A 14,005-nucleotide genomic window follows, 5' to 3' on the forward strand; every position below is an offset into this window, starting at 1 on the left:
GTTGAGGTAGTCTGGCCTTTAGCTCAGTGCTGGATTGTGACAGTTTAACTTTTGATACCTACTGAGTGTTGTCTGGACCTGCCGAAGGAGAAGAGTGTCCAAGGGCTGTTTCTGCTATGGCAGTTGTTGTGGGCTGGGCTGTGTGAGTGGTGAGATAAGTGAGCAGGGAATGCAGAGCACCAGGCCAAGGCTATGATGTGAGTGGTCACTTTCTGAGGAGGGGGCAGAAGGCTGAATCCTCACTTGACCTTCATTTGGCAGAGAACACCTGTAGCAGTGGGGCACTGTGACCTGCTGAGATAGAGTAGTGGGTGGGGGCTGTGCTTGCAAAGGTCAGGGAAGGGCAGTGGGTTTCAACCTTCCTAATGCTGTGATTCTTTAACACAGTCCCTCATGTGTTTTGTTGCTATTTACAACTGGAATTTTGCCACTGTTACAAATGGAACCTCAACATACATAGCTGTTGTGGGGGTCGCGACCCACGGGATGAGAACCCTGTCTGTAGGGGGTGGGTGAAGTATTGTACATTCACAGGGAGAAGCTGTGAGTGCTGAGTTAAAGAGCTGTAGTTGCAGGTGGGAGAACAGAAGCTGTCTCTGCTGGGGTCGCTTGTGCTGGAGGTGTTGTGAGTGGGGCAGTGATGACTTAGGTAGTATTCGAAGGCAGGGCTTGATGCTTAGTTGCAGCTGAGGCTGATGATGTAGGCATAGTGGGTAGAGGTTGCAAGCCAAGGTAGGAGCTTTGAGCAGTGACAGGTCGGCCTCCTGTCTTGTAAGCTGATGGACACGTTGAGGGCTGGGTGAAGTGTAAAGTGTTGGCAAAACTAATGAATGCAGTGGAGAAGAGGGAGCCTGTTTGTGTGGGCTGCAGCAACTCTTGTGGGTGGGGCTGTGAGTGCTTTCCTAGGTGGGCTGGATTTGGACTCGATAATCCAAGGAGGGGTCAATCATCTTACCTATCTCCTTTTTGGAAGGAATAGTAAGTGTTCAGCTCTGGTTATTTAAGTAGGCATATTTGGAGTTATTAACAATGAATGCTCTGCCCAAATTTTGAGAAACTCTCTGAACAGACCACCCAAGGGCCGAGTCCATATGCAGTGGCAAGGATCCCTTTATATTGCAGGGTCAAACCCAGGACACACCTCCAATGCGCTGACGCAGCAGGTGCAGGGAAGTAGCCTGGAGTCTCAGTTGAGAGGGTTTTAAAAAATAGTTTTTAGACAAATAAATAGCTTCTACAGTATATGATTGGATGACATCTGATCAGAAAAGCTGCATGCAGAAGAGTTACAAGACTTAGAGTTTCATGGTTGGGTAATAGATGTAGGGGCAGTTGGCCTATAGAAAAGATTGGCTGATGCAGTCATGGGGGCATTAGGAACTTTGGGCTGGCCTCTCCTAACTAGTTGTTGCTATGTGCCAGACCACCTGCTGCTCAACTTGACCAGCAGAGGGTGTATTTGGACTTTCCCAAGGTGAGTTGATTGTGTTGCCATGGAATATTTTTTCTGTTCAGACTATTTTGTCCTTAGTCTGGAATCTGGGTTCAGGCCTTCCCTAGGTTGAACACAAAATGGAGTTTCCTTTGCAAAATGCAGTTTCTTTTTCTAAAGGGAGTTTGTTTGGTCCTTACAAACAAGATAGTTTAGACTGACCGTTTTATTTTACATTTTAAACCGTTTGTGTGTGTCTGCAGATGTAGGCAGATACTCTGAAAAGCATAATCACTATTTGTCGTGGAAGCCATTCAATTGTAGAATAATATAATTACCTGAATCCTAGGTGGCATTAAACAGAAAAGCATAAAAACACAACATCTACTGGAACTCAGAAAATGCCAACACCAGGTTGTGTCAGTTTTCTTTAGGTATTTTTAATGATATTCAATAATACTATATGTGGTTTACAACCATCTATAGTGAGATCTGCGGCCCTCTTCTGGCGTGCAAGCACACATGCTGTGTAAATAATAAATATATCTTTAAATAGAATTTTTTTCTTTAAGATCCTAAGGTACAGCTTATATTTTAGTCCTTTGAATTCACATAGTGTCTTTTCTTGGGCTGTTTAGCTTTGTTTTCTATCTTTGACCTAGTGTCAGATGGTCTCCTGACCCAGGACAGGTATGTTGGGGGAAATTTTAAAACAAGCATGCTTGTGTTGTGAGACTGGGTGTCTAATCCAACTCCACAGCCAGCTCTTTAATCGAGTAGTACAACATGAAGCAATAGAATTTCAACCAAAATTAATGAAAAAAGATGGGGAACAATATGTCATTCTCACCAAAGGAAAAGCCTACCTAGAGGGCATTCCAATTCAGAACATCTTTGAACTATATACAAGGGCACAAAACTTTATTAAAAAACAGAACAAAACAAAAACAAAACCAGAACAAACTTGTTATTAAAGCACATGGCGATTCAATTGTGGGAGAATTCAGTGCCCCACTGTAACCAATGGACAGATCACTGATGGAGAAACAAAATAGAGAAATAATGAAACCAACAGATGGAATGAATCCAAAGGAACCAATGGTTATCTACAGAACTTTTCACTCAAACACAAAAGAATATTCTCTCTTCTTAGCCCCTCATGGAACCTTCTCGAAAATTCGTAGTATATAGTCGGTCTCAAAGCAAACTGTAACTTATACAAAAAAATTGAAATTACCCATTGTGCTTTCTCAGATCACCATGGATTAACATGGATCTCAACACCAGAAATAAGAAAAACCCTATACAATCATGGAAAATGACCAACTCTCTACTCAGTGACAACCGGGCCAGGGAAGAAATGAAAAAGAAATTAAAGACTGTCTAAAATTCAATGAAAATGAAGGCACATCATACCCAAGCCTATGGGACACAATGAAAGCAATAATAAGAGGAAAGTTCTTAGCACTAAGCGCCTTCATACAGAAATTGGGGAGATTCCATGTTAGCCACTTAATAGCTCCTCTGGGAGCTTTCACAACAAAAGAGGCTGACAAACCCTAGAGGAGTAGATGGCTGCAAATAATCAAACTCAAGCTGAAGTCAACAAACTAGAAACAGAGGACAATACCAAGAGTGAACAGAAGCAAGGGGCTGTTTGATAAGAAAGTCAACAAGATAGACAAAAGACACACACTTAGCCAAACTAACTAAAAGGCAGAGAGAAAATATCCAAATCAACAAAACCAGAAAGGAAAAACAGAACAGAACAACAGACACTGGGGGGGGGGGAAAACCAAAGAAACATTAGGTCTTACTTCAAAAAACCGTAGTCTACAAAATTGGAAAATCTAAAGGAAATGGACAATTTTCTTGGTAGATTCCATTTACCAAATCTAAATCAAGATCAGGAAAACAAGTTAAATACCTGTATAACAACTAAGGAAAAGAAGCAGTCATTGAATGTCTCCCAACCAGGGGGGGAGGACTGGAAAGCCTCAGGGCCAGATGATTTTAGCTCAGAATTCTACCAGACTTTCAAAGAAGAGCTAATACCAATACCCTTCAAAATATTGCACAAAATGGAAACAGAAGGAACATTGCCAAACTCACTCTATGGGACCAGAGCCATTCTGGTACTTAGAACACACAAAGACCCACCAAAGAAAAAGAATTTCAGGCCAATTTCCCTTATGAACACTGATGAAAAATATACTCACAAACAGAATCCAAGAACACATCAAAGATATCATTTGTCATTACCCAGTAGGCTCCATCCCCGGAATGCACAGTTGGTTCAACATATAAAAATCCATCAATGGAATCCATCATATAAAAAATGGAAGGAAAAACAAAACATGATCATCTCATTAGATGCTAAAAATCATGTGAAAAATGCAACACCACTTCATGATAAAGGCCTTGGAGAGATCAGGGATAAAAGTTCTGATAAGCTGGAGCATTGACTACTTACTAATCAGTCCCAAGCCCAAGATTTTAATTTCCCTTGGGTGGTATTCAGAATATAGACTTGAGGGTGCCTCTCATCATGCTAGAAACAAATCAGTCTAATCTGTATACCAAGTCATCTGGACTGAGAAAAGAATGTCCATGCTTTTACTGAGTCTCAAAGGCATGAGTCTACCCCAGATGTCTTATAGACAAAACTTTAACTTTTGTCCCTAGTCTGTATTTGTTTCAGCAGGTTTTTACCAGGCTAACAGACTCCATCCAGAGCTTCTGAGAGCTGGACCTGCTGGAAGTTGATGTAACCCAGTCTCGCAGATGTGACTACTCCCTGTCTCTTCAGCTGGATCAGCTAAACCAGAGGTTTTTGGTAAGTGCCCCGTTACCTAGCCTTTGACAAGCTTTTCAGCCTTTCTCGGCCCCAATAACAGTGTCCCAAATGTCACCAGGAAAAAAAGTTACAGAAGAGACTGGCTTTGCCCATTGTCCCTCTTTATAGCATGAAATACTGAGTCAAGGACAACTCTCTGGCAGGAGGGACAAATGGCCACAAGGAAAAAAGCTCTTAGTTCTGTTTAAACCAATCGTGCTTTGTGCCCTCCTCATATCAAGCAAAAAGTGGGTGCCATCCGGATAATGGTCATGAGAGCACAGTACCTGGCCCTACAATAGGCCATGTCAGAGGAATATCTGTCCCTGTAGCAGGCCAACTCCGTGAATAAGTTTCAAGGAGACCCGTGATTGGGCCTTCAGGGGACCTGTCAGAGGGGGGAATGAGAGACCAGAAGAACTAAAATTGGATTTCAGGGTCACCGGGACAAAGGATAAGAAATAGGCCCAAACAGGAGAGCAGGCATGATAAGGCATATCTGAGCAGCTGAGGTAGAAAGAACCAGTCTGGCTGCAGGAGGGCAGGGAGGGTCCTGGAATTCTGTGTTTGGACAGTGAAACTCTGTCAGTTCTCAGTTTGAATCTTGACACACCTGACCTTTCCTCAGATGAGCTGGGTCAAGTTGCTCAACTTCATCCAGGAAAGAGGGCCTGGGGCTCAGACTGAGAACCTTGCCCAAGGCTGTTTGTGTAATAGCAGTCCTGGGAAGGCTTTGTGAATCCTTGTCTGTGTGCTGGCCTGGAGTTTCCTTAAATAGTCCCTGGACTTCTCACCTGGATGTGTCCAGCCTGGGAACTCACAAGCCTCACAGATGTCTCCAGCTCAGGTCAAGTTCCTCCCCTCCATGAGATCCTAAACCCTCGCAGGAGAAATGAGCTGGTGCTGTAACCTGTGGACCACGGTGGGGACCGATCTTGCGTGACGTGTACATGACCCAGCTATGCCTATATAAAATAGGATTTCCTGAATTATACCTGATGTGCGTTCATCTTACCTGTTCCTCTTGATGTCTTCCCTTTCCATCAGAATGAGACTGGTTAAAGACTCACCCGCCCCACCTTTCCTCCTGAGGTACTTTAAGTAAGAAAGACCCTTCCTGCCTTGCGGGGTGGACACCGGGACATAGCTGAACTGTGCCACCTCATTTTTCTTAGCTTCAGATAGCCACAGTCCTTGGGGGAAGGTCCAAATTCATATCTGGGGACAGGTCCTCTCTTGGTTCCCAGTGGTTGAAGCACTTTTGTCAGGTTTCTGGACTGGAGAGTGTCAATCAGGTGTTTCTGATTTCAGGCCCTCAGGGGAAGTGTGTTTCTAAAGCTGGGTTTCAAGTATTCTTGAACTGGGTGGGAGGGGCCACTCAGAGCCATTTTCTGAGGCGCCTTAAGAATTGTTGCCATATTATGCTGTTTGCATACACAGCCTTGTAGCTTTCAAAACAGTAGTTAAACTCCTGGAAGAGTGACAGATAGACATCGCATTCTAAATTCCTGCAATGGTATTGGGGGTGAGCTCCTGGGAGTGGATAGTCTAGTCTTCAGAATCTGTAGGAAAATGCAGGGCCTGCTGTTTTGACTTTTTTATTTTCTCGTTTTTCAAGACACTGTCTCATTGTATAGCCTTGGCTGTCCTTGACTCACTTTGTGGACCAGAATGACCTTGAACTCAAAACAATCCACCAGCCTTTTCCTCTTGAATGCTGGGTCTAAAGGCAAGCGCCACCAATGCAGGCACCCTTTGGATCTTGAGTCACCCTTGCCAGGCATTTCCAGAGCTGCTTCATCTTGACTTCTGTCTCCTCTCTCAGAAAGATGAGCCTTTGGTGCATGGAGTACCGCTGGAGGCAAGAGGGAGCCAGGCGTGTTTGACAGAGGTGGTAGGTATTGGCAACCAGGTAAGCTGTCATGGGCATTAATGAATATGTGAGAAGGCCCCTTCCCCCAGAGAGAGGACTGCATAAAGCATGCATGGCTCTGTGCTGGGTCCTAGGGAACCCTGAGTGGGAACTGCCACTCCTGCCAAGGAAAACTGGTTTTCTAGGAACGGGAGCTAAGATGCACTTTGGATGGACTTTGGAAACTCGTAAGAGAGCAGAAAGGAGGCCAGGCAGGGTGGCCATCACTGCAGATTCCACCACAGGGCTTGATGGTCCCTGCCCCAGGCTCAGCCATCATGTCAGGGTAAAATATTGCCAGGTGTGGGAGTGTGCCACAGTGAGAATCCTTGCACTCAGAGGCGCATGCACGACCAGAGTCCTTTGGGCATTCAACTCATCCTTTCTCTCCCTCTGCAGGCCTGTGAGTCTTCATCCCTCTGAGCTGCAACAAGTCCATTCCTGTGTTCCCAAGGATATCAGCATGGATCCATCTGTCAGCAGACACACAAGCAACCTCCCAGACAGCTCTCAGTCCCAAAGCAGGGCAAGGGGCCTGGATCTTGGCCACGTCACAGGAGCTGAGGCAGGCGAGGGGGAGGCCGCCGCCACCCACTCAGGGCATCCATCTGTTGGCAATAACGCTGGGCTCTCCCCAGTGGCCTCAGAGCCTCCTCTCCTGACTATGCCAGGGGCCCTGTCAGTAGGGCATCATCTGTTGAGTCTTCTGGCAGACTAGTAACAAAACTGGCTGACCCACACTCTCCCTCACAAGGTGTCCTCAACAGAAAGATTATTGATGTAGTTCACTTCCTTCTCCTCAAGTACACTAGGAAGCAGCTGACATCTAAGGCTCAGATTCTGTACATAGTCCTCCGCGGTTACGAGGAATACTACCCTGTCATCTTTTCTAAGGCCTCTGATTGTTTGAGGCTGCTCTTTGGCCTGGAGATAGTGGAAAGAAACGCCTTGGACCACATCTACTCTGTTGCCCTTGCCCTTGGGATCACCTACCATGGCACTCAGCATGGTTTTCCAGGCGTACCCAAGACAGGCCTGCTACTAATCGTGCTGTGCATCATCTTCATAGAGGACAACTGTACTAGTGAGCAGGCCTTGTGGCGCGTACTGAACAACATGGGGCTGTGTGTGGGCAGTGAGCATTTCATGTACGGGGAGCCCAGACATCTCATCACAGAGCATTTTGTGCAGGAAGGGTACCTGGAATACAGGCAGGAGCCTGACAGCGATCCTCCTTCCTTTGAGTTCCTATGCGGCCCATGGGCCCGCGCTGAAACCACCAAGATGAAATTACTCAAGTTTTTTGCCAGCATCTTTAAGCAGGATCCCAGAGCCTACCCCTTTAGATATGCAGAGGCTTTGAGAGAGGAGATAGACAGGGTCTAGGCCAGGAGGGCCGGGCAGATGGCCCTTCTGGCTCTGCCCTGCACACGTTCTACTTCCCACACTGGCAGTTCCCATCCAACCCCAGCACAGGCAGAGTCAGTCATCTAAGTACCACACCATCATGTGACACAGGGTGGGAGGAGCTGTGTGAACCACTGTCTTCTGTTCTTCCCTCTACTCTGTCCTGTCTGGGTGGCTTGAGGTTGTCTTGTTGTTATAGAATGTTGCTACCTTTACTACAAGGCTCATGAACCTGGGATGTCTTAAGTCTGCAAATGGATTTACCAATGCCCTTGCTGTTGTTCATCCACTTCAGGAGAAGGGTATTATTGTGTAAACAAACGAGAATGACTTCCTTCTATGTTGTGCTATTTCTCAAGCTACCATGGCATTCTAAGTGGATGTTCCCAGGCAATGGGGAATGCCTTGGCCTTTCCCTGACAAACAGAATAAAATGATCTCGATTGCTTCCTCAGTTTTTGTCTCCTGTTCTGGGCAACTGCAGTGAAGGCAAAGGGAAGGTGAAAGCAATTTTTCTGCATGCTCTCTCTGAGCACCAGCTGCTTTGTGAGTGGTCCTGGGTTAGCAGGCAGCCTTAAGGCTGGTCCACCCTCTTCTAGGAAATGGTGTCGCTCAAGTGCCCCAACCCTGTCAGGAGGACAGGTGAGAACTCCCTTCACAGCACAAGTACAGCAATGTTGCAGAGGGCTCACGTTCAGCTAGTAGCCCCAAGTTGGTGGAGTAAACCAAGGCCCTTATGGGTCTCAGAATTAACTAACCAGGAACAGGGCCTGGGGCGGTGTGAATGACTTAGGGCTGGGAGAAGGGAAAACTGCTCCAAGCTGCTGTGCTGCTGGACTTGGCATGGAGGACACGGGCTGGGGTTTCCTCGGTGACTGAACACTAGGATAACACATACAGTCAGAAAGGGTGTATCCCCATCACCCCCAAACAGGAAAGGAAAAGTGTGCAGACAGGAAGCCTCTCCTGGTGTTAGAGTTACAGAGGACACAGCACGTGTAGGGCATGGTTCACCTCTGCCCTCTGCACGTGTTCCTCCACACACACAGGGTAGAATCATGGGAAGGTGAGGCCTAGAGCTCTTGGCAGGGCCTCTTCCACCTCTCTAGTCAGGAGAGACAGAGATGACTACTAAGGGTGTATTAGTGTGTTGTCTACATGTGAAGTGTTCTGCACGTGTCCCTGGTATCCCCAGAGGACAGAAGAGGATGCCACATTTCATGGAAGCAGTGTTCCACACGCTTGTGAGTTTGCATGTCAGTGCTAGAAATTGAACCTTCCTCCTGCAAAATCAGGAAGTGCTCAGCAAAGCTCTAGTACCAGGCCAATTTGTTTTTTAAAAAACAAACAAACAGACAAAAACACATTTCAATCCCCGTATAGGAGAGTGTGAGGGAGGACTCATGCATGCCTCAGTGCTGGTGGGGAGCCAGAGGATATATCTCAAGTTGGCTCTTCCTTCCACCTTGTGGTGTTGGTACGTAATTGGCTTCTGTTGCTGCTGCAGTATGCAGTCCAAGCTGGCTGTCTGGGAGATTCTGGCCCATTCTCCTGCCTCTCCTGCCATCTTGCCAAAGGAGTGCTAGGATTCCTGCATCAGGTGCTAGCTGCTGCATCCCACTATTTATGCAGGTTGCAGGGAGGTAATCAGACAGATCCTCAGGCATGAGCAGCTTCCAATGTTTTCCTGTGATCTGTCCCCCCCAACCAGAAGATAGCATTTTAGCTCAGTTCTCTAGTGCAGTTGTGACCGAGATCTTAACATGTGTCCAACAAGCAGGAGGATTTAGTAAAGTTTATTCAGGAAATTTCATTCTGGCTGCTTGGCTGTCCCCTGCCCCTCCTTTCTCTGTGGTTCTCTCCCCTCAAGGAACTGCACCTAGAGTTTCACAGTCAGGTCCCCACTTCCCAGATGAGGAACTGTCAGGCATCCTAGCATTGGGAACGTCCCCTCTTCACACCATTTTGTGAGGTTTCTCAAATGGAGAAAGCCACTCTGATCTTTCTGAATTCAGGTAGGCACTTTGCAGGGACCCTAAAGGTCTCTCTTTGAGTACCAGGCGTGTGGAAGTCACACAGCTTTGTCCCTGTGGTCAGCCTAGCCCAAATGCCTCACACTGTATGGATGAACCCCCTTTCCTTCCATTCTGGGGAACCCAGCAGAGACATCATTTTTAGGCACTCCCAGAGGAAAAGATGAGTGAGTAGCTTGTAGGGTACGCACAGGTCCTGAGAGTGCACTGTGGGAGCTCTGGTCTGGTTACAACAACTTCAGATAATCAGGGTCCGATGGTCTGGTGAGCTGCACCCAGCAGCTACCAACATGGGGCAGTGAGACCCCTCCTTTCCCGATCAGGGGCCTCTGTGGATAGAAGGCATTAGAGAGGTTCCCAGAAAGAAAGAGGCCCCAGGACTTAGAAAGAGGCCCCAGGACTTAGTCAAGACTGAAGATCAGACTTAGTCTCAGAAGCTGCAACACATGTCCATGGCCACTGACAGCCAAGTGCAGTGTATCCTGCTGTGGGTCTGGCAACAAGTCTCATGTGACTTAGAGGAAGAAAGGGCAGCTCCCCATGCTTCTGCATCCCCATCTGCATCAGGGACCTTGGGGGTTGGGGTGTCTCAGAGCCATTTTGTGAGATTCCTGGAAGGAGAAAGCCTCAATTCTCTTTTGAAGCATATGGGCGAGAGCTTAGGGTGGGCTGAAGGGGCCTCTCTCAGGATAGGTGGGCCACAAATAGTGCTGCTTCATGGCGTGGTTAGCAGGCCAGCCAGGAGGGCTGTGTCCAGGGGCTCCTCCTTGGGGATTTAGCACAGGATCCTGAGAGCAGACTGTGCTGGCTCTGGTCCAGAAACAAGCACTTCAGATCATCTGGGTCACATGATCTGGTTTCCCTGAAAGAGGATCCCATCATCCCCAGGGTGAGAGTCAGACCTGAGAGTGGATGGCAGAAGACACAGTGCAGAGAGAGGGCCCCACAGCTGTCCCCTTGTGGTGAGGGAACACTGTGCCAAACAGGTTCCCAGTTGCTGGAGTCAGCCCTTTGCCCAGTAGGGCACTGAAGACAAACACACAGGAGCTATTTTTAGAGGTCCAGTTACTCCTGACAGTGGCTTAGCATTCGGCATGTATGTAGGACCTGAGACATGCATGACAGCAGAAGCCCCACCCCATCTAGAAGGCACCCAAATGGTATTTCCTTGGAAGAGCAGGTCGATCCCACTCCTCTCCAGGCATTCAGTGCATGATGCCATTTGGGGACTTCAGAAAGAGAAGAGGACCAAGTGTCTGTCAGTCAAGTTGTGTGCTCTGAGTGCTTCTGGGAAACTGATCCACAGATTGACATGCATTGCAGGCAGACAGGCAGACAAGCAGACAGACTGGGATAATCAAGCTACTGTGTATAGGTTTATCAGTGGTGAAGGAAACTAAGGCTGACTTATATGAGTGATTGCCTCTGAAAGCGTCCTCATCTGCCTTCTGCGACCTCAGGGTCAGCACATGTGGCGAGGGTTATAAGTGATGATTGTGGTTGTGAGTGCTTAGAAGATGTCTCAGCACTGACATACAGGAATGAGATCCTCATCTACCCTTTGGGTTAACCAGGGCAGGGGTGGTAGGATGGCCAGGCTATCAGGGCCAACTGACAGCACAGGTTGGACCTGAGAATCACTTCCTAGATAGAGGCTCTAGATAGTGGTAGTGCAGCCTGACACTGAGCGGGGCCCATGTTCTTGGTCTACACAGCACAGGAGGGCTTCCACACTCCCTCAGCCACGGGGGTCCTAGATGTTGTTCCTGTGGGCATCTGTCAGCACTGCACCGTCCAGCGGAAAGAAGACACCAACAACCAGACTTCTTCTGGAGATCTTTACTCAGGATTAAGCTCAGTGGGAATGGCCCCGAAGAAGGGAAGGGCCAAGCTTAAGTACAACTCAAGGGCCAATCAGCTCATGCCAGGCGCCACCTCCTCATAGGTCAGAGTAGGACTGCTCGTCATCAGATCACCAGTTACCCTTGCACAGCCTTTTGCCATATAAGGACTTGTTTATCTTAGATAGCGCTTGCCATCAGGATGGCAGAAGCCTATGCCATATTAAGGCACGGCACCTCCCAGCTCTCCACAGGCATCTTTGCTTCTGCTTGCAGTACTTGAGGTGACAGAAGAGCTGGACTTGTCCCAGGGAGAAAGGCCTAAGATACATAGAAGTAAGGGAGCAGGGCCGGAAGGAGGAGCAAGGAGACCTCTGAGTCAGCACATAAATAAGCTCTCCCTACTGTCAGCTGGGCCTGGTGGTGGGGAAGACTGTGGACCAGAGATGCCACCTCTGACTTCCTGCTCTGGGGACCTCTGAGGCGGGGATCATCGCTGTCCTTGACCTGAAGCATGGATGTCACTGATGGAGGTCAGCAGGGGACTTGTGAGGAGTCAATAGGACATCCTTCAGAATCCCCAAGACAAGAGTGGACCCCTGCTCCTCTTGCCAGTCATGAGAAACACACTAGGGGTGCTCAGATGGGCTCTGTCTTCACTCCAGTCTCCTCCCCAGGAAGCTGAACCTTCCTGGTGAGGGAAGGGTATATGTACCAAGGCAGTAGAGGGAGCAATGTGAGGTTAGCAGAGAAGGTATCCATGATCGGCCATCCATCCAAGTGAGCAAGCACAGTAAGACTCTGGTGCCCCATTTTTTGCCATCACCCCTTGGTGGGGAGTCCTGAGGACACTCAAAGAAAGAATAAGCAGGTTACCAAGATGAGGCTTGATAGCCTATGTCCAGCTTAGTCTCAGACCTAGGGGAGGTGAATAGAGTGAAAGCAGGAGGGTGGAATGGGAGGATACAAGTGACAGGATAGCAACTGAGTTGTAGTCTGAATAAATTAATACATTTAAATTTTAAAATAAGCAATAAACCTTGATGGGACTGAGCCAACTCCACAAGTCAGGGACCACATAGAGCCTGTTATGTTGGGGGATGGTCTGAAGTACTTTGATGCTAATCACTGCTTGCTGTCTCTGTGACCCACCTTTTTTCTTAATAAAAAGCTGTCCCACCTGGGCAGGGTAGAGGACACAGGTGGGGCTAGGAGAGAGAGGAATCCTGGGAAGAAAAAGGCAGGAATGCCAAGAGGGGGAAGGAAAGAGACCTGAGGAAAGGAGAAGAAGGCAGCCATGGGCTAAATGGAGGAGAAGCACATGGCCTGAGTGGATAGAGAAATCAGCACAGATGAAGAACATTAGGAGGAATTTGATGTTATGGATGCGAGGTAGCTTGATAGAAGTTATAGGAAGCAGATGGCATGGGATTGAGGCAGGGATCCCATGCCTGCACCACCATGGGAGGTAGTTTAGAGGATTGATATCTGCCCTGCCCCACATTTACTAAGGCTATTTTAAAATATAACACGTGTGTGTCTTCATTGATTGCTAGCAGGGCCTACAGGCAATGCATATAACAGAAAAAAATGTTATACCCATATTCTGTTTCCTGTGGAGCTCTAAGGGGAAGCTGCTGTGGATGGCCTCTCTTAGGCATCTTGAGTTAGGGTGAGTGAGGTATCTCTGGTGTTGATGATTAGTACCTAGGATTTGAATCATATCAGCAGTTGGGGCCATCTTTGTAGGATAAAAGGGATTCAAAGTTTGGACCTTCCCCCAAGGACTGTGCCTATCTGAAGCTAAGAAAAATAGGTGGCACAATCGTCTCTGTCCCAGTGTCCACCCCACAAGGCAGGAAGTGTCTTTCTTACTTAAAGTACCTCAGGATGAAAGTTGGGGCGGTGGAGTCTTTGGCCAGATTCATTCTGGTGGAAAGGGAAGATGTCAGGAGGATCAGGTAAGATGAATGCACATTAGGTGTACTTCAGGAAACCCTTCTTTACATAGGCATAGCTGAGTCATGTGCATGTTAAGCAAGATCGGTCCCCCGCCCTGCCTCCAGGGCCCCTAGGTCGATGATGGATAACAGCAGCAGGTCACTTCTCCTGAGATGGTTTAGGATCTCATGGAGGGGAGGAACTTGACCTGAGCTGGAGACATCTGTGAGGCTTGTGAGTTCCCAGGCTGGACACATCCAGGTGAGAAGTCCAGGGACTATTTAAGGAAACTCCAGGCCAGCACACAGGCAGGGACTCACAAAGCCTTCCCAGGACTGCTATTACACAAACAGCCTTGGGCAGGGCTCTCATTCTGAGCCCTCTGGCCTCTTTCCTGACTTACATTGAGCAACTTGACCCAGCTCATCTGAGCAAAAGTCAATGTGTCAAGATTCAAACTGAGAACTGACAGAGTTACTTTGTCCAAACACAGGATTCCAGGACCCTCCCTGGCCTCCTGCAGCCAGACTGGTTCTTTCCACCTCAGCTGGTCAGATATGCCTTATTAGGCCTGGTCTCCCCTTTAGGCCTATTTCTTAATCT

The 14,005-nt window shown here is 47.9% G+C and overlaps 1 protein-coding gene and 1 long non-coding RNA gene across 2 annotated transcripts in view; both read left to right on the plus strand.

Annotated features, from left to right (window-relative positions):
- The window catches only part of LOC311601334, a 178,099-nt gene that overhangs the window by 12,656 nt on the left and 151,438 nt on the right, over positions 1-14,005 (plus strand). The window lies entirely within an intron of this gene.
- LOC311601318 (melanoma-associated antigen 10-like) lies at positions 6,802-7,637 on the plus strand (the record flags this gene model as incomplete). The annotated part of the gene is made up of 1 exon (XM_084788723.1): positions 6,802-7,637. A coding segment is annotated over one exon (765 nt), but the record flags the coding sequence as incomplete, so codon positions are not given.

This window comes from Acomys minous, assembly GCF_964271855.1.
Source record: "Acomys minous genome assembly, chromosome: 7".
NCBI lineage: Eukaryota > Metazoa > Chordata > Mammalia > Rodentia > Muridae > Acomys > Acomys minous.